Below are 27,923 nucleotides of genomic sequence, written 5' to 3'. Positions count from 1 at the left end.
TGTGTATTGTACTGATTCTTGATATGACTTATTACCAAATTTCCAGAAGATTATAACTATGTAGTATTTGGAATTTATGAGCCAGTCATCAGAGAATTTACTCATTATGAGTTGTGTCAACGATGGTGCAACTGTCCCTCTCTGAAGCCCAAAAATCAAAGCTGAACAACACTATTTCAACTTTGACTAAAAACGCTCTCCTGGTCCCACAGAAACAATACAGTACAACAAGGTTGATCATCTCTGTGTCTACACAAGTGTGGGACTGGGTGGGAGTCGAAGGTGCAACACACTGAATGTCTCAGTAATCCACAGAGGTAGAAGGTTAAAAATTTGTGAGCCTACCCTTCATGGGTCATAATGTGGCCCCATGGGTGGTCTCACACGAAGAGAAAAAAGAGGCACAATAGTTACAAAATACACAATTACTCTGTGTGAATTCATACAAACTGTGACCCAAAACATACCTTTTTTATATATTTACAAACTGATTTTCTTAGTACATAAAGTCATATAATAAGCCATAACTAGCGAATACACATCAGATTCAAATGAAACCGCACTCTGATGAGAGAAAAAAAGTAAAAATGGTGCCCCCCCAAAGCACATTTTAACATTTTTTTTTTATTATTATTTTTTTATAATAAATACTTCTGATTTAAGTAAACTGTAGCTAATAATATGTTAATTTAAAATGGAACAGGAAGTTTTGAAATCTTGGGCTCAGTTCAGCTTTAAACAGACTTACTGGTACGTAAACACATAGCAAAATCTTGTTTAATTGGCCAGCTTTAAACAGACTTACTGGTACGTAAACACATAGCAAAATCTTGTTTAATTGGCCAATTAAATACACATTAAGACATCAAAATCATCGGAGTACTTGGAATTGGAAATCAGATAATATCTATAATATTGATTTGTGACTTGTGTGTATTGAACTGAATCACAAACGAAAACGGACTACATTTTAGTGAAGTGCATCTTTGAGCACTCCCAATTGCTTGTTTTCCTTCGTACCTTTAAACTTCACTAACTTAATCAAATATTTAACTGGCTTTCCACAAGACATTTTCGTCTTGCATCAAAAACGAAATAACTCCACGGTCAACATTCCGCTAATTCCTTTAATACATAAACACACTAAGGTCGGGCCCTTTGGATGCTTTATTTATTTTTTGATGATGGATGTTGCAAAATTATTGTGGGGTAAGCCAACAGCATGAGAAACAGGAAAAACGGGAATGTGCTAATTGGTTGTTGTCCGTGGTGATTGATGGAAACCATTTTATTAAGTATGCGAGGGGTGACCACTGGAATTGTTCTGGTCAGCGTTAAAATGGGAACGATCCAAGGCCTTTTGTTACATTTCACACAAACATGCACGCACACACTTATATATGTTTCCTTCATGGATGCTTGGTGCAAGATTCTGGCCACAAGTCTGCAACAACACTTACATCCAACAAAACAATTTTCCTGACAAATCTGAATGCACATAAAAGTGCTCGGCTTTCAAAAGCAGCCATGTCCGTCAGATTTTCGTCAGGACTGTGCGGCCTCCCCCCTCCCTTGGGTGTTTTAAACTTGCTCACTTGCTCAGCATAAGTGATTTATGGCCAACTGTAACATAGATTCTTGTGTGCCTGCCCTACTACAACATGGCTCGCTGGTCTGTGTTTGGCTTGGCGTTCAATTGTATTTGGCAAACCTCATCAGTTGGGTAAATAATGAATATAAAGGTGCCAAAGACACATTATCATATTTAACAGTAGGCACAATCTGCAAGCAGCTATGAATTAAGAGTTCTTTGTGTTACGGCAAATTAGCAAACTTTGCTGCTACATTCTACCCACAAATAATGATGAAAATCATGCGTACCTACTAAAATGGCAAAAAAAAAAAAAAAAACTAAAAATGGCCAACCCACCTCAGACCAAAATGGCTGACTACCTGAAAACTGGGTCGCGTGGCAGAATTTTGAAAAACTTGCATGGGGCAATCGAGACAATTTTTGGAGGGGCATTCCTACCAAAATTTAATTTCACCACAACATGACCACACCTGTATAATTTGGTGAGTTTTTGAGGATGGGAAAGCCGTGCTAAAATTGTGATTTAGTTGGCCTATAAATTACTTTTTAATTACGCTGAAGTCGTCTATGTGTATTGGTTAAATCATCCTCATGTTCAGTTCACTACAGCTATTGCATATTTAGCATCTCATAGTACTTCATTATGATGAATTTTTTTTTGTGTGTGTTTTTTTTAGTGAAATTTAAAGGCTTTGGCAACCAGAAAGTGGCCTCTGGAACCGTACTAACTTTGGCACGGCCGACATGGACTTACTGGCTTTTTTCTCCTGAGTTTGAAATCAAAAGGTTAAGGTTAAATTATACCCACTATGTACTACTATGTGATTGTGGGAAAGTCCCACAAGGCCTCTTTGGTCTCCGCGCTTTCTGCCTCGGTGAGCCGCCACACAAGCTGACAATTTACGCGGCCGACGACAGCTCCCCCTGATCGAGCGCCAGGGCCCCGGTTGAAGCAGACCTCTGGAGCTGCGGCTACTGGCGCTCCATCAAAATCCGGGAAAAATCTTATTAGGGCCGCGACTAGGTGCTTCCTGCTCGGCTCCTCACTCGGCCTAAGGAAACGACAAAACGACTTCAGAAGTGTTTTTTTTGTTTGTTTTTTGTGTCACTGTGCCAAAATAATGTGGCGAACCTCCGCAATAGATTGTCAGTAGAGCGCAGACCGCAGCCAAGGGCGAACTGTTCAGTAAGTGTTTTCCCATTAGCAGGATGATTTCTGGTTCCCAGGGAATGACAACCAGGGTGGTGGATGCTTCCAAGCAGAGTCACATTTATTTGCCCATTAATAATCACAAAAGAGTCTCAAAGGGCATCCCAGTCCCGTAGTTTACAAAGATCGGCAGCATCCCCTGATCTAAACTCTCCAACCGATGCATAGTGACTCGTGTGGATTGTTGAATTCATGAATAGAAAGTCACGGGGGCTCAGTGCATGAGTCTCTAACGAAGAAACCAGCTGTGTGGCATTGAATTTGTGGACAAAGCTCTTGTCCAGCTGCAGTACAGAAGTAAAACAACAATGCAAAAACTGCTAATTAGCGTCATGGTGTAGCGTTACTTTAAAAAAAAAAAAAAAACATTCCAGAGAGGAAATCTCTCTCGCCTTCCACCATCCCGGGGTGTAAGTTGAGGAGCTTTCAAAAGGCTAAGAACCCGAAACAGGGCCCATCCTCCCAATTTACATCGTGAAAACAAAAACAAACCACCGTCATTAAACACCACAGGGTCTTTTGCTTTCCCACCCCCAGAGTGCTCCTGAGATGGAGCCAAGATAGAGGGTGTTGATATGAGCAAGAGCAGTCCAACTTGGCCTTCAAAGGGGATCCGTTTTCCGCACATGAAATAACGATCTGAGATAAACACGTTGCAAAGCAAAGCTGACGCAAGCCGTGCGCGGAGGGAGGGAAGACTGATCGTTACGGCAAATAAATGTCTCCGTGTTGCACCGCAGTCCGAAAGATAAATCTGTTACTGATGTTTATTACTGTATGTTGAACCGGTTTCAGGAGACAGCGGGCATACTAGCTAGATGTCAAAGCTTATGCAAAGCAAATATTATGCATAAAGGCAGTAACAAAATGGAATTTAAAAAAGCTTAGTCAAGTTTTTCATGCAATTGATAAGGTCTTTCAAGTTTTTCGCTTCCACTCACCTCACCTATTTTATTGCCACTGCTGCCTATCACTCTTGCCTGAAGGAAAAAACAAAGCAGTACATGCTGCATTGAGTGCTGTGCAAGGACCACCCAACGTCTCAAAGGTTCTCAGCTGACATCTTAATTAAAATGCTCAAAGGAAATTGTTTCTACCCAGATAAGCCAATTAGACTCTTGTTTTTTTTGTTTTTGTTTTTTTATGCCAAATTCCCTGCACAGGGGGTCCTTGTTTTCAGGTGGACCAGTCATACGATGTTTCGAAATTCCAAAACGGCCTGCAATGAAGCAGTTTGTGCAGCTGCATAAGGATATGTGCACTGCAAAAAGTAAAAAAAAAAAAAAAAAGTACTAAAATGAGGACTATATTAATCGAATCAAGCAAAGTTATTTGTCAAAAAAAGAAACAGCAAATTTTGACTTTGAAAAGATTTCTTTAAACAAATAAACATCCATCCATCCATTATCTGAACTGATTATACAAACTGGAAATCGAGCTTGCACTCTAAATCTCATTTCACTATTTGTATTGACAGTAACAAATGACTTCTGAAAGGATTTGAATGGTTACTTGTACTTTTTTTTTTTTTCCAAATAAGCACAAGGAGTAACCATTCGATAACAGTTCTGGCAAGAACAACAAAAAAAAAAAAAAAAAAAGTGTGGTCATTGTATTTATGCATTTTTATTTACGTTCAGTTGTCAATACATGACTGAGAAGTGCAACAATGACCGTGGCCTCAGATGCAAGGACATTACAGTAAGTACAGTATTATACCATGGAATCCTATCAAAAAACTGATTGCTAACAAAAAAAATAAAAATAATCTGTGATACAGGTGAGGTGTGAAGCATGAACTGCAGTGTACAGGGAGAACACTCTGTGGTGATTATGGTTCAACCGCCATCTTGTGTAAAGTGTCCTGAGATAATTTTTGTCAACTCGTGACGCTATAAATGAGATTTAATTGAATTAAACAAGCACCTTATCTTTCAAAAATTTCACTCCAACAAATGAAAACCTGCACTCAATTCAGACACAGACACATTAACTCATTTCAAAGTCTTCCAAGTCATTAGCAGATAAACTGAGTGTTGAGGCGGGAGTGCCATTTGGCCATCCGAGACAGACACCTTCTCGCGGGCAGACTTTGAGGCCCCACGCTTGACATCCCTTCCGTCACGGCACACCCGCCTCTCTTCCTGCGCCCCGGGAAGCAAATTATAGCCACAGAGTCAGCGTCCGTTGGCAGGCAGGCGGGCACTTCTGATGAAGCTGCACTGTGATTAAAGCATGCATGTTCAGCGACACTGGAAGCTGGGCATGAGAGAAGGCCGTCGAGATGCAGGTCGGTTGGCAAGACTGTTCACACCGAACGAACCGCACACAGACGAGACGTTTGAAGTCATGCTTGGGATTCCGCATATTTGTGCGTGTTTACGTTATGGACGTATTAGTATACGGTAAACCTCCCAAAAATATTGCCGGCCCACTAAAAAGTTTTGTACTGTAATTGTCTAAACAGTTGTCCATCTTTTGGAATAAGTGCCACCAAATTTTCCACAAAAAGCAAAGAAAAAGCAATCATTCCTTTGACGCTCACAAATCTGAGTTCTCTGTGTGGATTATTAGTGGAGCTTTATAGACCTCATTTGAGCGCCCCACAAACATGCTGATCTTGAGTAATCTCCCGCCCACTCCCCACCACGCTCCCCCTTTTTTTGTTTCATGTGTGAAGTTGGCCAACACTTTAATGACCCATTTAGAAAACTTTTACACCTGCAAAGATAAGCTTTTATACTATTCCTTTTACAAGTCAGTCATCCCCTGGGGTTGTGAACCCCACCTGTTAGCTCAAGGTAGGTGCCGTTATTAGCGCTCAAAAACCATACAGAGACTGCAATTAACATTTATCACACTATTTATCAAAGCGCTACCACGGCACAGGGGAGGAGCGGGTTGATACAATACGTCAAGATCAAGAGTCGAACCGCATGATTGCCCCTGCAGCAAATTTAGATGAAGCACAACCCTCCCTTCATGCACAAAACAGAGTTAACAGAAGCACCTTTCATAAGTATAAAAACGTTTGCATAAACAGTAAAGAGACTGATGCACTCAAGAGAATTCATTGATGTTTGCATGACTGTTGGAGTGGCAATTTTTTAAATTATTGAAATTACTTCTCAGTTATGTGTTGATATTTAAGAACTGAATTAATTTGTAAAGATTTGAAATACTGTATTTTAAATACATTTCTTTAACACGACCACAGCCCCTGACTTTGTTGACAAAAATGAACATAAACTTCAAGAGAGGTCTCTCAGACCGCCATCCCACAACACCCCTCCCTATCCCTCCCGTTGACAAATTAATTTTCAGTGGCATCAAAAGTGCCCATTTGTCCCGGGTATGTAGTGTGCGTCACACACCCTATTGGACATATTATGTAGCTCATGATGTAGTTTTTCATTTCCTAAAATGCACTGTGTCCATAAACCACAAATAGCAAACTTGATCATCCTGCATCTTACAGTATAGTCCTTTCTCTCAAGGGTAACCTGCTCAGTTAGAACAGTTAATGTCCTATAGTGATTAGTGGCTTCTTGTCAAGTCAAGTTTATTTATATAGCCCTTAATCACACAAAAGTCTCAAAGGGCTTCACATGCCCACAGTTGACAAATAGCAACGACTTCTTCCGGTTGCTGCCAAGTGGGGAATTCCAAAATGCCTCTGTCGCATTAAACTATCCAAATTAAACATTTCATTGATCATTCTATATCAAACTTTATGTTTGCTCTGCAAGGAAAAAATCATTGGTAAATGGGCCAGAACTATTAACCGCTCCAAGGAGAAACTTATTTATATCATACTTTACTAGTGTGTGATGTAGTTGTTCTTGTTTGCTAAATGTTCTGCATCAAACTCTTTCTTTCAGGGGCAACCCATTGAGGCAGTAAATTATATTATTTTGCATGGCGCGGTAAGCTAAGAGTGTGCAATAGCGAGGCGACAGAATGTCGCTTGGCCCTGAACTACAGGTGCTCCACGCCTGCCAAAACTGACAAATTATAAAATTACCGACCTCTGAATACTAACACTAAAGCCGACTTCCAAAAGAATGACGAAAAGAAAAAAGAAAAAAAATGGAGTGGGTTAAACGACACGTCTCATTTCCACGAGCTTGTTTGGATGCGCTTGGAAAGGATTTCATCGGGTGTCCTCAAAAGCAAGTGAGTCATCTCTGGAACCGTCCTGCTGCGAGGCGCCACGCTTACACGTGTCACGCTCGCTAATGGAAAGCAGGACGGATTATAAAAGCCCAGACGACTCTGTGGCAGCCTCCCCGACATTTAAGTGTCGTAGAGCACGCTTAGATGGGTCTGTAGGGTCCTCACAATTAGTTATTCGTCTGACGCCAGAGTCGAGTGCCACGACGAGGAAGTCTTACCTTTCGGGTGCCGAGGAAGTGACAGGTACTTCAACCTTTCAGCGCACCAGACAGATGAAAGAAAACACTTGGCTGACTTGTCAGTGTCAAAGTCAAAGGATTTCCTCTTAAAACGCTTACTTATTCATCACGAGACAGATGGCTCCGCTTTCAAATCATTCCTACTTTTTTCTTTGGGTGTCACGGTTTAACTATGCACTACGGATAGGCATAAGAATTAATTGATCGTTAATACTTTGCTTGATTGTACAGATTTGGCATGAGCTATGTTGCAAAGATCTTTTCCTGGTATCAGAAGTCTTCAGATGTGAGTCAGCCGCCATTCTGTGGTTCTGCTGCTGCTGGTATGAATATATCAAGGCTAGTGGAGATCGGGCTTGTCAAAGCTGACATGAGGCTAACCCCAAATCATGCCCCTTTAACCAGTCAAGTGTGCGCTTGTCACATTGTTTGCTGCTGCCGTGCACTTGTGGGCCATTTTGGACTGCTGAAAATTCTTGGTGACGGAAATGTGTACCTTGATAGGTAAGTGGTGGCCAGACACAACAACGTAGTGTACCCAGCCACTGTTAGTATTCATTTAAAAACAAAAAACAAAAAAAAACAAAAAAAAAAACATCACAATTAATCACTCATTGATAAAGTTCAGTCAAATTAGGATGGTTTTATATGGCAGGCCCAAGTGCTCACTTCTGATCTAATAGCTGTATCCGTGTTTGTCTTAACAGTCTGTATCTGCTTAAAATGAACACTGGACAGCGAAAGCCGAGAAGTAAAAATAAAATAAAATACTTATACTTATCTGGGTAATTTCAGAAGTTGTACAATTTGTACTACAGGCCAACCTTTCAAAAGAAAGCCACATCTTCATAGACTAGAGCTCTGTAACTGTCTAAAGGATGACCTCAGCAAGTGTCTTATTTTAAGTTTGTTTCAGTGATAAAAAAAAACATGAATATGACCACAGAACCGAAAATGGAATTTAATGCGACCTAAAACGACACAAACTGTCTGTGCTGGCTGCTAAATACAAGACTATGTCAACAATAATCACAAAAGAACAAAATGTTCCCCACAGACAGCTGTTTGGAGTTCCTTGTTTGAAATAACTAACGTCCATTATTCATTGAAGATGAGTGTGCGTTTTTGTTAATACAATTGTACAACTGTACAGGTGGTCCTCAGTTGTTGCTGAAGTTTTATTACCACGCCCGTATTTGTATCCAAACGTGCCATCTATCACAACTTACGCTAACACAGTATCCGTCCATCCATCCATTTTCTAAACCGCTTATCCAATTAAAGTCATAATTACAGTAATATTTATGAAAAAAAAAAAACTACTTCATAAATGGGTCATAAATATAAAACAACCCAACAACAAAACTTCTGAACATCCTGGTTCATTGTGCAATGTACGTACTTTTGAAACCTTGTATGTCTTTAAACCGTCTAAAGCAAAGAAAATAAATAACGTGCTAGAATGAATTGCATTTGATTGTTCCAATGTGAATGCATACTAGAATCAGAATCCTTCATGCCAGCATGTGATCTGATGTGATAAAATGTGTTAAATGATAACCATGATTTACTACCAGCTCGTCTTATCTTAACTCACATTTCCCACACCTTGTAAACCTCTCAAGTGTTCATGTTCAACAAAGTCAGTGCCAACTTGGCAAAAGTTTTTTTTTTTTTTTTTCCCTGCAGCGTCCACAGTCATGTTGTGTCTGAGACTTCCAGCCAGCCGCCACCTCTATAAACATCCCTCACATCTGACCTTTTAACTGTACACCTAAAATCTCTAATTACAAAGACAGCCCAAGCTAGGCGAGTAAACGCCGGCGTTAGAAATAGACATTGGAACTACTGTACGCGAGAGTGGCCATTTGCGAGAGGCGCATTTCTATTCATATCCAGCACGGAATTAATGGCTTGTCTATAATGAACTTGGAGCCATACGCAAGACCAAAAGATGCAACATGTCATTAAATCACACACATATGTTTTTCATGGGTTACGAGCATGAACTTCGAAAACTCGCTCAGTTAGTTAGAAAATGCAATGTCTGTCATAACAACATCCGAAAACGTCTCAAAAACCCATGCCATGAAAAAGGGGTAAAGCTTAAATACACCGTTACAAGTTTTTTGTCTTTACTATTGGCTAGCTGACTACGCATGACAATGTATTGCCATGTGTGTATATCAGGGATAACCATCTGCTGTTTCATATTCTCGTAGTCGTGTTTTATGAGGGGAAAAAAAGTGTTTCTTATATTGTTTGAGTCAGGAACGTCAATTTTAACACAACTATGGGCATTGAGTTTATAGTCTGTAGAATAGTGTATAATATAGGGTGGAATTACACACTAAGTTTAGTGCTAACTATACTTTGTACAAACGGGACTCAACCACCCTGAAATTAATGGGTTTTTTTTTCCTCTTTCATATACAGAGCGTGTTTATGCTTGGTATAGTGAGGATCCTACAGTAAAATTAACATGGATTAAAATCATGTCTGCTTCGTCACTTCAACCATTTAGTAATTGTGACTAGTAAATCTCATTTTCTAATTTGGTAGACAGTGCAGTCAGTTGCTCCACAAAGTCTGCCTGGCAACACATGATGTGACCAGAACAAAGAATTTGAGCTATTCCACTACAATTCTAAAACATCTCAAAACAAGAACAAGCTGACCACAATGTATCTGCCATCTGTTTACGATACTGAAGGGATTGTTGAGAAATCAGTCAAACGTGTGGTATGTATGAGCCGTTGATTCACTCTCATGAAGTTTGCTGTATAAAGATGAGGAACATGACGTCAGATATGGGAACTTGGGTTCAATGTCCTTTGAGTACAACCCTTCAATACTGGTAAAGACAACATGAGGAGGGGGTGAATTCAAAGGCCTTCGTGTGCGTCGTGAGGGTCCTCCCTGGGCACCCATGGAGCATAAACACTCCAGCGAAGGATGGTTTGTTTGTCTTTTCTCGTCTCCCCCAAAAAAAATCCTTTATAGCACACAATCCAGACATGGCGGCACAGGAAAAGCCAGGGAGCCCCTTTGGAAGCGCCGTCACAATGCTCTACCAAATGTTTACCTTTGCCAGCTTCCTTGATTCCATCTGCCTCAGGTGGCCTTTTGGCCTCCATTACCGGCACTCTCACACATGGAGGATAAACACTCCAGCTGAGCATACGGAACCTGCTGAGTGCGTGCATGGAGCCGACCACGTCCCTTTAAAGAGCAGGCATTCATCAACTGTACTGCTTTTCTGATATGCCCTGTGTGTGTGTGTGTGTGTGGGGGGGGTCTGGTCTGGTGAGGCAGAGTCTGCGACCAAACTGGTGGCATGTGACCATTTTTTTTCTCTGAGTGGCTGTCTCCATCACCAGGCCAGTAGGGAGTAGGAGTGGAGCTGACGTGCACGGCAAACAGCACCGGATTGCACATGCAAAAATATTTTGCAGTATAAATTATGAGCTGGAACCACTAGCGTCTGGCCATTTTGTCTAAGGCTCGGTCAAATACAATTTTTGTTTGTTTGTTTGTTTGTTTTAAGGGTGGAGGCATCTATGCTTGGCTGAGCGTGGAGGCCGCCGACAAAACTTCAGGACCTGTTGTCTATTTAGAGTTTAACGAATCCAGCTTTGAAACTATGTTGTTTTTCCCGTACCTATGATTAAGGCCTTTTAAATCATTTCTATTATCATTTTTTCCAAAAATCTTGTTCTTGCACTGTACTTTCTTTGAATAATTTTGACAAACTACATTTTATATCTTTACTTTGCTTTTAAATGTCTTAAATTCTTGTCTGTAAATGTTCTGAATGCTGAATTTTTAACACTGTGAATCACAGTGTGCTACCTTATGTATGAAATGCGCATAACAAGTATTGCCTTATGCAATACATATCTTAAAATGATCCAATAAACACTTTTAGACTGTTTTGAGGTTATGTGTGGGTGACAAAGGGTGCGCGAACTCTGTCGGGATGTTGAAGGGGGTGCGCGACTTAAAAAATCTGAAATAAAGGCTGTTATGACATATTGAGCGTGCGTGCGGGGGATGGTCTGTGAAAATGTCGAAGTGGGTGCGTGGCTTAATAAATTGGCAGCAATAAAAGTTTTTCTGATTATTTTTTTTGTGGGAGTGTGTCAACTCTTTCGGGATTTTGAAGCCATTGCGTGAGTTAAAACGTTTAGAATTTAAATTTCTGACAGGGTGTGCGTGGGATGTTGAAGGAGTGTGTAGCTTAATATACTGACAATAAAAGCTTTGACTATTTAAAGACTCTGTACAGAGAAATTGTCTATTATATTTGACACACCACAAGAAGAGTGTTGCGTTGCCAACAACTCTGCCAAATTCAAATAATAAAAACAAATAAATGAATTGCCTACTATCTAAACTGTGTGCCTCCACTAGTCAAAACATGGTATTCTGATTAATATTCAGTTTATGGAATAAGAGTTGAGCAGAAAACTCCATCAATTTTTATCCAACTCAGAGGTGCTAGCTACCATTTTGTCTTGTACTGCCTGCCACCTGCTGTCGACTGAAAGTGACATCAAAGTACCCACAGGCTCAGCTTGCAAACGTCATATCTGAGTTTGGTCATGTGACGCTACTGTTATGATACTTACTGATCTTGTCCTATTTGAGAGCCACTTTACAGGGCTCAAGTGAAATTATGCAGCCTTTACATTACAGGCCAGAGCATAATCCACAAGGAGAGGGAGGGGAGTGAACGCGATAAACAAACAAGGGAGAATTATTCAGGGTTTAAACACTTAAACACCCACTTGAGCGCTGCCTTTTAAGTGGGTGATTAAAACGTGCACCGAGCGTGCACACAAGGCTCAGAGGAGCTTGGCGGCGGCGCAACCGCGGGAACGCCATTCACCTCCGGTTTGTTCTCCCCCTCCCCACAAAAACCAATGCACCCGCAAACAGACGCGGGGGCTAGTTAAGTCACCGTGAAGGAGACACCGTTGATAAACTGCTGTCCACATTGCCAAGTGCATATTTGGGAAGGGGCGGGGGGCAAAGCACAATCCTAGCTGCTAATCCCCAGAGATTCCGCGCACATTCCACGAAGAAGACTTTGATCTCTGGTGTGCATCCGGATATCCGACCCCAAACAGGACACACAGCACATTCAATATTAACATATGGCATATGCATAGAGAAATTATATTATTATACAGAATGTACACTGAACTTTTGCCTAAAGACAATATTTGAAACCCCTTAAAAGCTAGTGGCCTTTATTTTTTCATAATCCCCTTCACTATTAACAATTTCACATATTCACATTTATTTCAGTCGCACCTATTCCCAACTATTTGCTGAGAAACTCACTTATTCTTTTTTTTTTTTTTTTGGTACTCATTCTGAAACGCCCTTAAAGCAATACACCATTTATTAATCATTTTCCAGTATTGGGTTAGGCATTGTGTACAAAGAATAAAAGTGCAAATATCTCTGGCATCTTATTCCCTGAATTTTATTTTAAACCGATTAAGCGTCTAACTTCGAATGCACGTGATGACGTATCCCGTGCATAACCGGTACCCGGAAGCTGTTTTCGCTCATTTCAATGGGAATTTGCTGACATAATGTGCAAGAAAAAGACGTCTTCAATCCCAAATACGGCGCCAATTCTGTTGAGAGTAAAGTCCTCAACACGTCCGGTTTCATTCCGGGGTGGGGTGGTGGGGGGTGGCCACTCCTAATGTGGGCCAAAGCAGGCTTAGCACACGACATGTAGTTCAGCCTAGCAGAGTGAAAGTCACCCGGATGTTTACTAAGGGTGTCACGATTTCGTTTTTTTCTCGAAATCGATCGAAGTTACGTCACGATTTCGAGCATCGAAATATAAGAGAGGACACACGATCGCCCCCCCCGCCCCCTCTGTCCCTCCACAAACTTTGCGGCGGGGGCGGCGCGTGGGGGGGCGTGTGGGTGGGAGGGAGCTGGACCCAAAAAAATAAAAAATAAAAAAATAAAAAAAATCGAATCGTGACCCCAAAATTGAAATTTTAATCGAATCGTGGAGTTGGCGAATCGTGACACCCCTAATGTTTACCGTCCACTTCGACTCGCCGGCGGCCGGATCTGCCAGTCTTCTTTCGGTGTCCTCCGTGGCTGTACTGCTTTTTTGTTTTTGTAAGGCGTAATTCCATCTTTGATATCCGCCGTGGGATGCGATAATTCCTCGTGAGTTCAATGTTGCCACTGGAACCCATGTAATTCAATGTGTATTTTACGCGCGCAATACGTCACAATGATTACGGACTGTCCAAAATGCCCGATACAAGACTTAATGTAAAAATATTAATAAAAAGTGCTATAAAATCATAATTGTTCAACATAAATTGCCATTTTTTTCAGGGAACAGTTGAAATTATCCATTTCACAGAATAGATGGTTAGTTTTTGTTTTTGTCTTGTGTTTCTTTAAAATTAGAGATTTTTTTTTGTGGCACCTAATTGGGGCATGATATCCATTAAAGGAACAGCCTCCCGCACTATATGGTAGTTTGCGAACAGGACTGCGCAACTCCATCTATCCATTTCCTATAGTGCTTTTCCTGAAACATGAAAACTGAGATTGTAACCACAAACCTCAAACTGTGAGGCACATCTAACAACTCGCTCACCATGCTGCCCCTCTATTATTCCTTCAAATCAATAATTTCAGGGACTTCTCTCATCCATAGAGGAGGTAAAACTGTTATTTTCACACCATGCAACACCAAATGTGGCATTAAAGCAACCGGCACGTTGCCCCCGGCACCATCATTTCCACCCCATCCTCTCAAGGGAACAGTTCTTTAAAAATCACATGGCCCCCTCTACGGCCAGGTGCTGCCCCTCAACCCCACAACTCCTCCCCGAAAGCCTCAAGCTTTTCTTTGCTTTAGATAGAATGTGCCTCCAAAATCGCCCACCACCCCACCCCACCCCTCTTTTCGCAGCCACTTCAAAGAGCAACAACAGGCCCTCGTCCCATGGGATGACAGAAGGGGTAGAGCCTGCTGGGAGTCAGCCATACGTCACACAAGGGGCCAGCCGGTAGTGGTGGAAGAAGGGTGAAGGGGTGGGGGGTTACAAAAGCGCACAAAAAGGAGAAGAAGAAGAAAAAGAATGAGTCTGTGTATGAAAGGTGCTTTCAGCCTCCGGACGCTTTGTGGCGTTCAAAAACACAACAGCGAAGCATAACCTGTCTTTTATCGCACTTGGAGGCTGAGGGAGTGCGTCTGAAAGGGGCCTACATGCTTCCCAAAAACCTTTTACATCACAAGTAAAAAGAGAAAAGAACCGTTGCTGACGTGGGATGAGTTTTGTGGCAACTCGTTTTGGAGAATTCTTTCATTCCACAGCACATTTGCCTTCAATCAAAGATTGCATACAAGACAAACTGTGATTGTGAAACCAAAATGGGACATTGAAAAATGTTTTTTTTTTGTTTGTTTTTTATTGTTTTTTTAATGTCCTTTAAGGCTTTGAAAACTTTCATATACAGTTGACAAATTTGTCAGCAAGACAATCCCCGTTCACAGTGACTACTAGGAATCGACCAGGGAACTAATTGGCAATGTCACTTTTGTCATTTTTTCCAAAGTAGTCATTTGATACCTTCCTATTCTACTTATGGCTGGATTTACACCAAAGGTCCAATTCTGGTTTAAGGCCTAAAAGTGATTCATATTTACATGTAAATTTCAAGTAACACTTCGTATTGTGTTACGGTTCAAATTGTCAAATACAAAAAAGTTTGTAAAAGTAGGTTTGTTTTTTCTTTTTCAGTATAAAACCTCTTCTGCTGGGCTTAATGAGATTAAAAAATAAAAATAAAAAAAGACCCAGATCATAATAATTCAGCAATATTAGTGTTGTTCTTAATGAACAAAAGTAAGAGGAGGGATAACAGGAGGGTACCAACAATTTTGTCAATGTGCATAAAGTGTACATCCGCTATGCACAGCGAAAAGGAACCATCCGGTCCGCGAATAGGAAAAAATCTTTGAATAATTCACGGCCATTCAAATCAATGTTGCAAAATGAGATTGAAATTATATCAAATTGTTTCGGGATTGGCGGCATAGTGACGGACTGGTTAATGCGTCCGCCCTCTGCTGAGGGCGTAAGATCAAGTCCGGGCTTCGGCCTTCCTGAGTGGAGAGTATGCATGTTCTCCCCGTGCCTGCGTGGTTCTTCTCCGGGTACTCTAGTCTCCTCCCACTTCCAAAAACATACATGGCAGGTTAATTGGGCGCTCTGAATTGTCCCTATGTGTGCTTGTGAGTATGGATGGTTGTTCTTCTCTGTGTGCCCTGCAATTGGCTGCCAACCGGTTCAGGGTGTACCCGGATTATTGCCCGAAGCCGGCTGAGATAGGCTCCAGCACCTCTGCAACCTTTGTGAGGAATAAGCGGTCACAAAAATGGATGTTTTGGGATGAAAGTTCAGGTTTTATTTAGGGTTCAACATTTTAAAATAGGCAATGAAATGCATTTTTTTGGTCCACGTGAATAATAAGTGTTCACTGTAACGATAAAGCACTTGGGCATGCCAATAACAGTGCGCTTATTTGTATTTTTCAGGTAAAGAACATCCGATAGGGTACAGAAGCTGTACAGAGTTTCCAAATGGAATACATTAGGTAAGGGGTAAGAACAAACACAGTGCAGCTCAGCCTCTTGTTAATGGACATCATGGCTTGTGGCATGCTTTTGGAAGTACGTATCTCAAAACGCACCCCTTGTCGGAACGGATTACGGTTGTGACTGTCCATGGTGGACACACAATTTAGATCTGATCTGATCTAATCGGCACCACATTTCAATGCTTGGTGGAAACATGGCTTAAAAAAAAAAAAAAAATGGATTGAGGGTGTCCGTACTTGTAAAACACAAGTGGAGCCTTGACTCAATGGGAACACCTCCCCGCAAGGGCCCCCTTTCAAACGGCGTCTCGTTTCATCCGGCAACACAAGGCCACCGGGTAAACGCACCAAACAGATGGAGTCTGAGTCTGAGGGAGCACCAGTTGGGAGGTAGAAAGGGGGATTTTAAATACAAAGCGGGGGATGGGGGAATTTGACATTTGTATTTTATTTTTTGCAGGAATAAGACAGACAAGTATCATAAACATTTGAAAGGGGTTGTGCTGTCGTGTGATGTTCAATGTCTACGCGAGGACGTACGTAACGCGCAACGTGATATTTACAGGGAGGGGCGCACACCAGGCTGCAAACGGGGTATCACATGACCCCAATGTCATATGTCAAGACCCACCTGCCTACACCACTCAGTCACTGTCGCACCGCCGCCACATACCACATGGCTGCTACCGAGTCAAATCAATGCTTGTCATACAAAAACAAATATTACGCACCAACAATGATTATTTATGGTTTGTTCCTTCTCATTATAAAGTGCTCCCCTTGTCTTAAACGTGACAAAGTTGGCCAATAATTGTTCACTTGGAGGAGAACACCAAAAAGTCAAATTCATGTTTTGGAACTTTTAAATTTCTCTTTCTCACTATCGGACAATAAACTGAGGTCTCCGGTTTATGGCCGAGTCCCAAAAATAGTCCAGCATTATTGGACATGCCTTCTTGTCACCATGTATTCTTACGGCGTTCAGCAAACTAGTTCATTGAGGGCCATTCATAAGCTCAAAACCTAATATGTTGATACCGCTGAAAACCGTGAACTCCCATGTGTACAGAGTCTTAATTCCTAGACTAACAATCCAGCATTCTTAACTACAGTGTCAACAACCACGCTATCGTTCAAAGACAACCGTAACAAAACACCTCATAGGACTTTAGACTCGCTGGATTAGTTTGTCTTCTCGCCAGCACGCCAATAAACGCTCCTTGCAAAGGGCTAATTTTTATAGCGGGTTGCCTTAAAAAGCGACTATTGTGACCTTTATGAACCATGGCATGTCTCAGAAGGTTTGGATTCCTCCTTATAGGCTAAAGCTGTTCTTGCAAGCTGTATTCAGTAGATAGACAAGAGTGGGTGGTGGATGAACTCTATTCTCCTTTTCCTTCAGAACGACCACCGATTTTCACCGCTTGAGGACGACACTGCCAACCAAAGAGGCTTAAAACTCCTCTGAAGCAATTCCAAAGGATTTCCCCCTCACTTGACAACAACAACAACAACAACACTGTGCGTGTCTACGGCAAAGCCAAAAGACAAAAACGTCGTTGAGACCGACCAACATTCCTCGGCTTTTATCACCCACATGTTACCAGGCTGTCACCCCATAATGCTTTGAACTATGTCTTGATCTATTGTCGCCTTTTAAAAAAGAAACATCAACTGGGCTGGTAACCAACATTTGATTCTCCCTCAGAGACCAAACAAGTGTTGAAATTCAAATTGTCAACATCAAACAAACACGAATAAGATCCGATCTCAGAGCTGTATCCAAAATGTTGGCTTTTTTGAGATAACAGTGGTCGCTTGTCATTGATGCTGTCAGAGAGAGGCGAAAATGGCACATTTTCACAGACATTTGTTTATGAGTGGGGTTAGCCAAAATGCTTCTTAACCTATTTCCATGGCACTTCATGTTGGAGTGAGGCAAGAAAGAATCCATTGAATTTCGACAGGGATCCAGACAAAGCATTATTGCATATAATTTCATTCATTTAAATGTGTGACAATGACAATGTGCAGGCATATACATGAGATGTGTATCATCTTCATGCATTTCATCTTGACATGTACAATCAAAAGCACATATATATCTTCATATATTTTTAAGGGTACAATAAAAGTTCAAATAATTAAAATAAAAAAGAGAAACAAACAGAAAATTAACACAACAAATACAGGAATCGGTTTAACAACCTAATAATAGCAAATTAACTGCCCTGAATCAATGAATAAGACAAGTGTGAGGACAAAATGTAATTCATTTCATCTGAATAATGCATAGTAACTAAGGCCAGATTTACAAATATACCAATATGAGTTACTAGAGTGTGATCTATAGTTGTTTGATTTTGGAAAACGTGGAGCGGTATAAAAAGCACAGAGAGAATTTTAAATGTAGCGAGAAATTACAGAAAATGTTTAGAACTGCACTCGATGCCCATCAAAATTCCGTGGATTCCCCCTTTTGCCTGTGCTTCGGTTGTATAATGTCATCTGGTAAAGTGGTGTTTCACGTCCTGCTGTTCATGGTCAACCAAATGGCTGTATTTATGCATTGAAATTATTATAAATTTGATGCAATGGCAACATTTTGGATGTAGCTCTTTTTCTAAGAGTAACCTATGCCTCGTGAACCATACACGGCCTTCCATTTATGTCCAATGAGGGTTCAAAAACTTTGAGGGGTGGGTACCCCCAAAAAGAAGCGTTTATGCACAACAGAAGGCAAGGAGAAAATGAAAAGGTGTGTTTGGGAGGCGGTTGGGGTTATGGGGAGGTTAGGGTACCCTCGGTTGACTCACCCGGGTGGTCAACGCGCACTTGGTCTGTAGATGACAGTCCTGCTGCTTTACCAGCCAGTCGTCCAGTCCCTTCCGAGCCAAACAGGCATTTACTACAAAGCTGTCGCCTGAAACAAAAGGCAGCTTTATTATTGTGTATTTTAAATAGGCGGACATTGGAGAAGGGGGAATGATGATGGTTTGTTCGCGCACATGTTCACTCAACCAAGTTCCTACTCTATCAACAAAGTGCCCCAAATGTTCCCTTCAACCACGCTACTTACCTTCCGGGCTCTCCCTCGCTTTACAAATACCGGCTTGTAGTGGATGGAGACCGAAAAGAAAGAAAGAGAGCAGACAATGAACACTCAAGTACGGCAATTGCAATAGTTTAGACAACACACACAAAAAAAAGCCTCACCATGTTTCGAGTGCAGTTTACCCATCTCTCGGCATCGGTGCACACCATCAGACGAGTAATATAATCCAAAAAGAACCGCAAAATGGGATGGTGAAGAGAGCGGGAGATATCCGAAAAGAGTCCGCGGAGAAGAAGAGTGCAGCGAGCGAACACTCACGCACGTCCGCACGGCTGGCGAGGAAACAAGCGTATGAGGTTGAGCAGAGGTTGGCGAGATGCTACCAGCACACAGTCGACGTCCGCTTAGGCGCTTTCATAATAAATACTACTTCCGCCTTTTGGAGAATAACGGTAATTTGATCGAGGCTTTCATAATAAAACTACTTCTGCTATAGACGCACTGTATTTAACTGTTGTAACATTATGTTCTCTTTGTTAACCAAAACATGAGTTCTGTCACATGCTCTGAGCTAGTAAATTTAGACAACTAAGCGAAAAGCCTAAGCAAACGAAGCTCTTTACATTTTCAGTCTGTATAAACCTAGTAATTTTTACTTCTGAATTATGGAAATATGCCATCATTAAAATGTACATTTAATTAAAATGAATTTGTAATCTGATTAATCTCACATTTATCTCTCACACACAATCTCACACATGTAGTCTTATGTTAATAGTTAGAGAATTAATTAGTTTATCCAGATTTTCTCTCTCAGTGACTTACAAATTTCATTTCATTTCCAATGACATGTAATGTATTGTAAATTTGAAGTTTCAAATCTCTAAGAGGGGAAAAAAATCAGCTGTTTGAGTGGTTACTAATAAAACATTTGACATTAAAGGCTAGGCTCCCAGGGGACGAGAGGGGTATCAGAGAGGGGCCCTGTGGTCAGTGCACATCTGCTCTTTGACATGAAAAGCTCTTTTTGGAAAATCTACAGTTTTTTTTTTTTTTTCGGGGGGCCAAGGCAGCAGATAAAAGGAGGCGAGAGGCTCTTTTGAAGTTGTCAAATATATAATGAAAGACAGACGCCATGGAGACAGCAGAGGCGCAATGTGATGGACAGACGTCTCATGACAAAAATATGACATTGATGCTTCTTGTCCCATTTCTGTCAGATGCCCTCTAAATAGCAGGTGCTATTATTTATTTGACTAAGTAAAAAGGGAACAAGTAAGCTCACTTTGAAGCATAATATTCATCTTCATCCATTTTTCACATTTACACGGTGTTTCCTGTCACGTCTGATAGATCCCACACGTTAGATTGTAAATGAAACATGAATTGAGAGGCTTGTTTGGTATAACTTTGAAACAATAGATCGACTTTTCAATGTCAATGACTGACAAAAAATTTTATGTATTTATTTTTTTAATAGAGCACCCAAAATACTATATTTGCCTCTAAACAGTTGTTTTCCATGTGGAAATTCCATCTCTAAAATACAGCCTATCAGCACAGTTAGTACTAAAATTGCCTAAAATAATGTTTCTCCAGTCAGTAGCTGTATCGAGCTAAATGTGCTAACATAGCTTAATACCATCAGAATTATCTACATGTAGAAGTAAGTTTTCAAATTTAAATGAGCTATGCTTATGTTTTAAGTCTTACCATTTTACCTAAGAATCACATTCCAAAAAAAATGTGTGATGCCAAACTCAATGTAACCAAATGGTTTCGTTTTCTTACTAAGATACCAACTACATTCAAGATGTTTCACACGGGATAAAAGACTATAGGCCACACGTTGCCCTCCCGGGGCTTGCCACTTGGTGTTTTCCCACATCCTGACTGTCATCACATGTAGGACCAAGAGGAACCAGGCTGTCCTTTGAACCAGACATACAGATGAGATGTTGTTATTCCAGGAATGGGCCTGAATATTTGGGGGGGGGGGGAGGCTTCTCCATGTGACACACTTCCTGTCCTTTGAAAGAGGGCCAATGGAGGAGCGGCCTCGCGGCCCTCTAGATCAATCTTTGAAGCCCAATGACTCCTATTATGATTAATCTCCGGAATTGCCGCAAGACATATTTTGTCTAGGCACGTCATGGTTTTCTGGCCATTACTTGAAAGGCTGAATTGATATTGGTATTCATTAACCTGACTTCATTGGAGTTTCAGCGGTATTCTCTGAATGTCACATTCAGAAGTAAGACAGACTTCAAGTGACTTGAGGTCTGCTAGCAAGCAGTCCAGAGTGCTCCAATTCTAGATTTTGAAAACTGACTTATAGATTTATACTTGTACTTGTTAGCATTAGAAGTGTGAGCAACATTAAAACAAGAAGGATGTTGGTAGGTGAAGAAAGCCGAACAACTGTAAAGCTAATAGAATATGAAAAATTGTTCACACCATAAATAGCACTACCCTCTGTTTTAAATTTGAGTTTTTCCTGTGAAGACAACATTTTTAGAGGTGTAACCAACATAAAGACCAGAGAGTTGTATATGAGTGGGGGAAAAAAAAAGCAACTGTGAAGTGAGGAAAGATGGAAAATGTTCACAGAATAAATATCACTTCATATCTGTGCTCAGTTTCAGATTTCAGTATAGCAAGTGAAAACTAGATTTATAGTTAGAGTGTAACCAACACAAAAATCTAGGGGTGAAAAATGAGCACTTGTGAAACTAAAAGAATAGTGAATATTATTCAAATAATAAATAACATGTCTCGTCTCAGTTTCACATTTGGATGTTGCCTTTGAAGCCTACATTTTTACTAGCTAAAGGTCAAACCAACAAGAAAAGCACAGAAACGAGCCAAAACAATTTCTAGGACAAAGTTTTATGGGCTGAACAATGACCCTTTACCAAAGCGATTCAGAGAAAAAAAATATCTGCTCATGGTCAGTCAAAAAAGGGCACTAAATTTGAGCCACTGTGTAAAAGCAGCCTAATGGTTTATCCATATAACAACGTAGGAGGCTTGGGGGGAGGAAGTGGGTCAGGGGAAAGGATGTGAAGAGCAGCTGCCGGCGCTTAAAAAGCGCCGACATGTCGCTTTTATCCACGGGAACAAAAGACATTGTAAAGGACACAAGACAATCGGCACTGGAGTACAGTGTCGGTTCCTGACTCGGGACCCCATTGTGTGTACCCAGCGTGTGGCGTGTCGGGCGGACGGTCCGCATGGGAGGGAAAAGCTCGCCTGACGTGCGTGGGTCATTCAGCATGCCAGGAAGTCGGGACAGCAGCCCAGATTTAGGTATATTCAAACATCAGAATATTTTTAGCATTTTATTCTCATGTCATAAAGTTAAAGTAGTCTGTGTTGTTTTTGTGTGTGTTATTTTGGTTTATTTTGGTTGGTTTACCGAAGTGTTTAAATGAGCCATAACTAAAATAAATTACCTTCCCGTTGTACATGATTGAAAAAAACAAAAAAACAAAAAAACAAAATGGTCTTGTTGAATGGTATAGTATAAAATAAAACATATATTCCATTATTCACAATTAAAATTAAATTGTTGTGAAAAATTGTCAAATTGCAACTTATTGTGATTAACATGGAGGTTTGGGCGTATTTTTATGTATGCTATTCATACAGCAAATGTTCAGGAGCATCATTTGCAGTTCAAAGAGTTACAGTAAGCCCCTTAAAGCTCGTTCTGGCCCTAATTTGTTTTGTCGTGTTCAGCAAAGAAATAATTAATCCGTGGCAAAGGGCAGTGAAGGTGGTGAGAGACTTTTATAATTTATGTAAACATCAAAAGTAAAAAAACAAAACAAAAAAAACTTCTGTATGGGATTAGCCGTCAAACCGTACCGTTAATATCGCCACTTTTTCAAGACAAGCATGTAATGGGCTTAGTCCTTACATCTCACTGTATTTTTACATTTTTAATCTCGGGACTAAAACACAGAGCGAGCTGTGAGTAAAAGTAACGAAGTACAGACTTGGAAATTCACTTATATACAATAGCTTAATGTCTAATAACAACTTAACGTATTAAACAATTGCACAAGAAAAATAGGTATCCTTTCTACTCTCTTTTATTAACTTATATAGTGTCCATACTGTGAAGAAGAAGCAAAAATCATGGTATGTTTCATGTTTATAGTGATTTCAGTGTTTTTGCTTCTTAATAATAAAATTAAATATGGTTTAAGAAAAGTTCTGAAGATGTGCAAACAATAAGAACAATTTAGCATTGAATTGTTGAGATATACATATTAACCCCCCCCCCCCCTCCAATTTCAGTTATCCGGATTATTTGAGCAGGGCTAAAAAGAAGCCCAAATACATGGACTTTATGGCACGAGTCTGCCTTCCCCCACTATTCAATCAGTGACTACTCACCGCAATTGGCAGTTATTAATTTGTAATGATAATTTAACCCACTTCTACCATTACAGCGTGACGTTAGCCTTCAAGCTATGACACCTAGCCTAGCTTTAGCCTGCTTGCAAGGGGGACTTAAAAGAAAAAGTGAGGAGGAGGAGGAGAAAAAAATAAACTCATCCAGGGAGACTGCTGCATTGCTGATGCACCATGGTCAGGCACAATTCCATCAACGGACCGCTAAAGTTCAACACAGGCAAAGGAGGGGGGGAAAAAAGTTGACTCTTGGCCATTGTGCTGGGCTGAGAGTGTGCCTAGCTGCAACAACCAATCACGGCTCAAACCCAGAAAATGTTACCTGAGCACTGAGCAACTGTGATGTCATTTTCATTTGACAGCAAGTAGCAAAATGGCCGCCTCCTGAGATGGACAGGTGGGTTTTGTCGCTTAAACAAACACAGATGACCAGAATGTTCTGTTTCGACTAGTGGTGCATGAGAACATATTGTAAAGACAATTTTACTGAAGTAACAAAGTATTTGTATTTCCCTTCTGGTTGGTAATGGTGGCACATGCTGCCGCAAACGTAGGCTAACAGAGTCGATACTTGGCTACTATTTGCCTTCAGCAGTGGCTGGCTTTTTGAAGCGGCGGGTGGGGGTGGTTGTGGGCCCATCCAGAACGAGGACACAATTAGTGTATTCAGCCCAAAACAGTGGGGTTCCCCCTTTGATGTGGGGATCAAATGAAGGAGCTGTGTGTTTTTGTCCAAAATGACAAGCTTGCCAGGTTTACTAATGGCGAGCTAATAGAAAAGAGCGGCTTTATGATGCTCATTAATTACACAGGCTGTCATGTGTTGCAGGGGTGAGGATATCCAAGGCGTAATGGGGAAGGGGCTCAGTGAGGGCAAGGAGAAGCTCTCCAAAAAGGTTGCTCGGCCATAAAAGCTGACTCTATTGAAAGAAAAGAAAGGGAGATCAACTAATGGCTTCCTGAGATAAGAGCAGCCACCAGGACAGCGCGGCTTCAAAGAGCCTTTCACTGGAGCGAGGGGTTAAAAAGGAGAAGGCGAAAAAAAAACTTGCCATTATCTTCATAGCAAAATTCACACCCAATCCTTGGTGGATATCCGAACAGCCAAGTGGGACTTGACGCACACAGCTTAGCAATAGACAGATTTATTTTCTTCACAATTAAAACAGTCCCCAAGTGTTTTAACAGCATGTCAATGACGTACATTTGTCAAAATACCCCAAAGATTAAGATATAGTACACTTTATACCGTAGATAATTGTCTCACTGAAATCAGCCTGTTTTGAGGGGGCCTGTCTCATGCAAATGAGCGCTGTTCATCCTAACCCTGCCATTTGGGGGTATGGCTTCTGCTACCTTGACAACTGGGGGCGGAGCTAGGGTGTTTCAACTAAGCAAGCATCCAGATTCACTTGAGCATGATAAGTAGGTGTGCACTTTAAATTAAAAAAAAAAAAAGAAAAGAAAAAGAAAAAAAGATGGAACATAAATGGAAAAAAAAAAATAGAACATCATTTATTGCAATTTTTTTGTGTAGCCCTCAGCCACGGTTCCCCCAGTTTGGAACCACTGCAATATTCAGTAGTACCTTGACATATAAGTGCCCCAATTTAAGGGATTTTTTTTCAGATACTAGCCACCACTTTATTTCAATTGTTTTTTATTATATGTTATGTTCTTAGGGGGGCTTTAATTAATTAATGGCGTGTCAATACATTCCAATGGGGAAAATTGACTTGATATATGAGTAAATTGAGTTACGAGCTTAGTCAAGAAATGAATTCAACACTTTGGTCAAGGTATAGCTCAAGGAAATATACGTAGGGAAGTAGAGAGTAAATTCACAGCTTTCTTAAGCAGTGTGAAAAGGGGCTCCAGAATGAGCGGTACAAAGTCGGTCACATTCATAAACACATGCATGTGTAGGGTCTTCATACATAGCTGTATTTTTCCTCTGGGGGAGCTAGAACAATGTAGAAAAAATCTCTAGCGGTTGCTTTGAGCGAGAGAAGCCAGCTGGAGGAAAAAAAGTGACGCTGCCAACATCTTTGTTGTGTTATTAATGTCTTATTCTTCAAGGCCGACTCTTCACTTGTGCCAGAAAGAGTGCCGTAAAAGGAAACATGTGCTTTATTATTTATTTGTTCATTGTAAGAGGCACTTCACAGCCGCTGAAGAAAGTGTTGTCTTTATTGCTTTTATTCGGAAATCTTTTTTTTTCCTTTCTTTTTTGGTTGTTGTTGCCAAGCAGCTAACGGACACAGTTCTACGGGACGGCTAGGAACCGGCACACAAATGTTGTTTTTTGTTGTGGTGGAATTATTTTAAGTCTTTACAGTGCTGGTAGGGACATGGCTGTCTGCACGCTGGAGCCGGTTGCACTTTAATGGAACCACTTAGCAGCAAACTAAAAAGGCTTGAAAAGGAAGGACACTTGCTGCTTTTTGGGGGATTATATTCAGAGAATGTGTCAACAGGTATGCTAATGTAGAAAATATCTTATGTCGTTTTCCATCCATCCATTCTCTTTAGATTTCTAGTCATTTAGGTCACAGGTTAGCTGGAGCCTATCCCAGCTGATTTTGGACAAAATGCAATATACAGCATGGGCTTGCATTTCACACTAGTACCTATGGACAATTTTGAATTTCTGATAAACCCAACATACTGTACATGTCATTGGAATGCGGCAGGAAGCCTTAGTACCAAAACCTATGCAAGCACAGGGTTCGAGTTGTTCAGTTGGGTTCAGCTACAAATAATTATGTCTTTACTACTCTGTTAGCGTACATTGGAAATAGACTGCCATTTTCTGACTTAGAGACAAACTTGGGTTATGTTGCTGCTGTGTTTGTGAAGTTTTCTTTCTTTTGGTATTTCCTTAGACGGGCGCGGTTAGAATGGTGCACTTATGCCGTTGTGGGGGTGAACACAGCCCACTTGCTTCCCGACCAATGAAAGCGACTTCTCTCATTCCCTTTAAAATCAATGTCCCAGAGGCGCGCAGCCTTTGAAGCAGAAATAGACTCGCTGGGGTCCAGGCAGAAGATTGAAGCATGCAAAGTATATTAATAATGAAATGCAAGCAGACCTCCACGGGTGGATGATAACTTGGCCAGGGCGATCACAGATCACCGCTGAAGTTGGAGCTGCACTTGGTGACTGGCTTTCAACGCAATTGAGTGTGTCAGTGTATGAATCCCCCCACATAACAGTGATCTAAACAATAATAATAATAATAATAATAATAATAATAATAATCATCCTCATCATCATCATCATCATCATCATCATGATGAACTTCTACAACAACTTGTTTACACCATCTGCGCCACAACTTAGACCTTCTATCTGGTCTAAAGATGTATATATTTTCAGCCAGCAAGTTGCCAAGTGTGCCGAAGGCGTGTAAAAGAAAACATCCTTGGTGCAGCACAGTCTACCAAATTCTCAAACACGGTAAACTACTCGTAAACTTGCTCTGGCACAAAAAAATAATAATAATAATATATGCCAGCTTTTATGCCAAGCACATGTACGCTGTCAACAAAAATAGACCCAGTGTAAAGTTAGTGTTTCTTTTCCAGTCTGTGTAACCTTTTTTGGGTTCGTTCTGTAATATACTCACATCACGCCAAAGCCGTGGCTAAATAGGAAAGCAGTAATCACTGTCACAGAAGTATGGTGAAGTGATCCATTTCGACTGAGAGACAAGCTGTGTATGACAGGGAGTAGCTGAGTTTAGCCGTTATTGTTAGTGGAAGGATTTTTGCCGCATGTCAATGTGTAATTATATTGAAATCAAATCATACATAAGCCAATTTTTTTTATTGGTAATGTTGATGCAAAAGATGCATTTTAGATTATGTTAAAGTGTTTGGGGATCATAGTTTGTGTCATATTTATGTTTTAAACTATCAATATAGGCAGTTATAAACATTTTCACGGCAGCGGTGATTAACAGCTTTACTGTGTTGCATCTATCAAAGCTCTGGAACATGCATTCTATCTGTTTTTCTAACTATCGTGTACAAAGTCAGTATGCTGGGGAGTCTACTTGCAATGCGTTATCCAGGTGTCTCAGCTCAACGCTCATGAGAAATGTGATATAGGCCCATTTTGGTCGAACTAATGTGTTTACATGTAACCTGAACGTCAAGCCAATAATTAGATTTTCTGTAACACCGTGTCAACACGCTAGCTGTGGAAATACGTGATCCAACACCGGCTGCAATCTGACCGAGGTGCCTCTGCGACTGGGTTGCAGAGAGCGCAATATCAAAGGCTGCTCAAAGTATTCCAAACACCAGTGGCCCGTTAAAGGCCCGCAGTAATGAATTCCGCGGCGGTCCCGCGTCTCGGAGCTTAGCTAAATAAACCGTCATCTGGATGAGTGGCCCAATGGTGTGGTGGGGATGGACTAGCATGGCAGCCCATTGGATTTGAGGGTGCGCGGGTGTGAATAATGACCTTGATTACCCGGAACATCGCCGTGGCATCTGCATGTCGCAACGCTGTGACTACTGATCACAAGGCTATTGTGGGAGGCTCAACTGAAAAGACAACATG

At 41.0% G+C, this 27,923-nt stretch overlaps 1 protein-coding gene across 2 annotated transcripts in view; it reads right to left on the bottom strand.

Moving 5' to 3' along the window:
- Positions 1 to 27,923, bottom strand: part of nkd1 (NKD inhibitor of WNT signaling pathway 1) — a 55,712-nt gene that overhangs the window by 9,937 nt on the left and 17,852 nt on the right. For both annotated transcript variants that reach the window (XM_077519702.1, XM_077519703.1), the window contains 3 exons: positions 19,094 to 19,264; positions 18,957 to 18,989; positions 18,694 to 18,800 (listed from right to left, as the gene is read on the bottom strand). In XM_077519702.1, the coding sequence (XP_077375828.1) occupies positions 18,694 to 18,800; positions 18,957 to 18,989; positions 19,094 to 19,118 (165 nt within the window). In that variant the 5' untranslated portion in view covers positions 19,119 to 19,264. The remainder of the gene's footprint in view (positions 1 to 18,693; positions 18,801 to 18,956; positions 18,990 to 19,093; positions 19,265 to 27,923) is intronic.

The sequence above is a fragment of the Festucalex cinctus genome, chromosome 4 (assembly GCF_051991245.1).
Source record: "Festucalex cinctus isolate MCC-2025b chromosome 4, RoL_Fcin_1.0, whole genome shotgun sequence".
NCBI lineage: Eukaryota > Metazoa > Chordata > Actinopteri > Syngnathiformes > Syngnathidae > Festucalex > Festucalex cinctus.
Note: the sequence above shows the minus strand (reverse complement) of the source record. Positions and strands in the feature narration are given on the sequence as shown.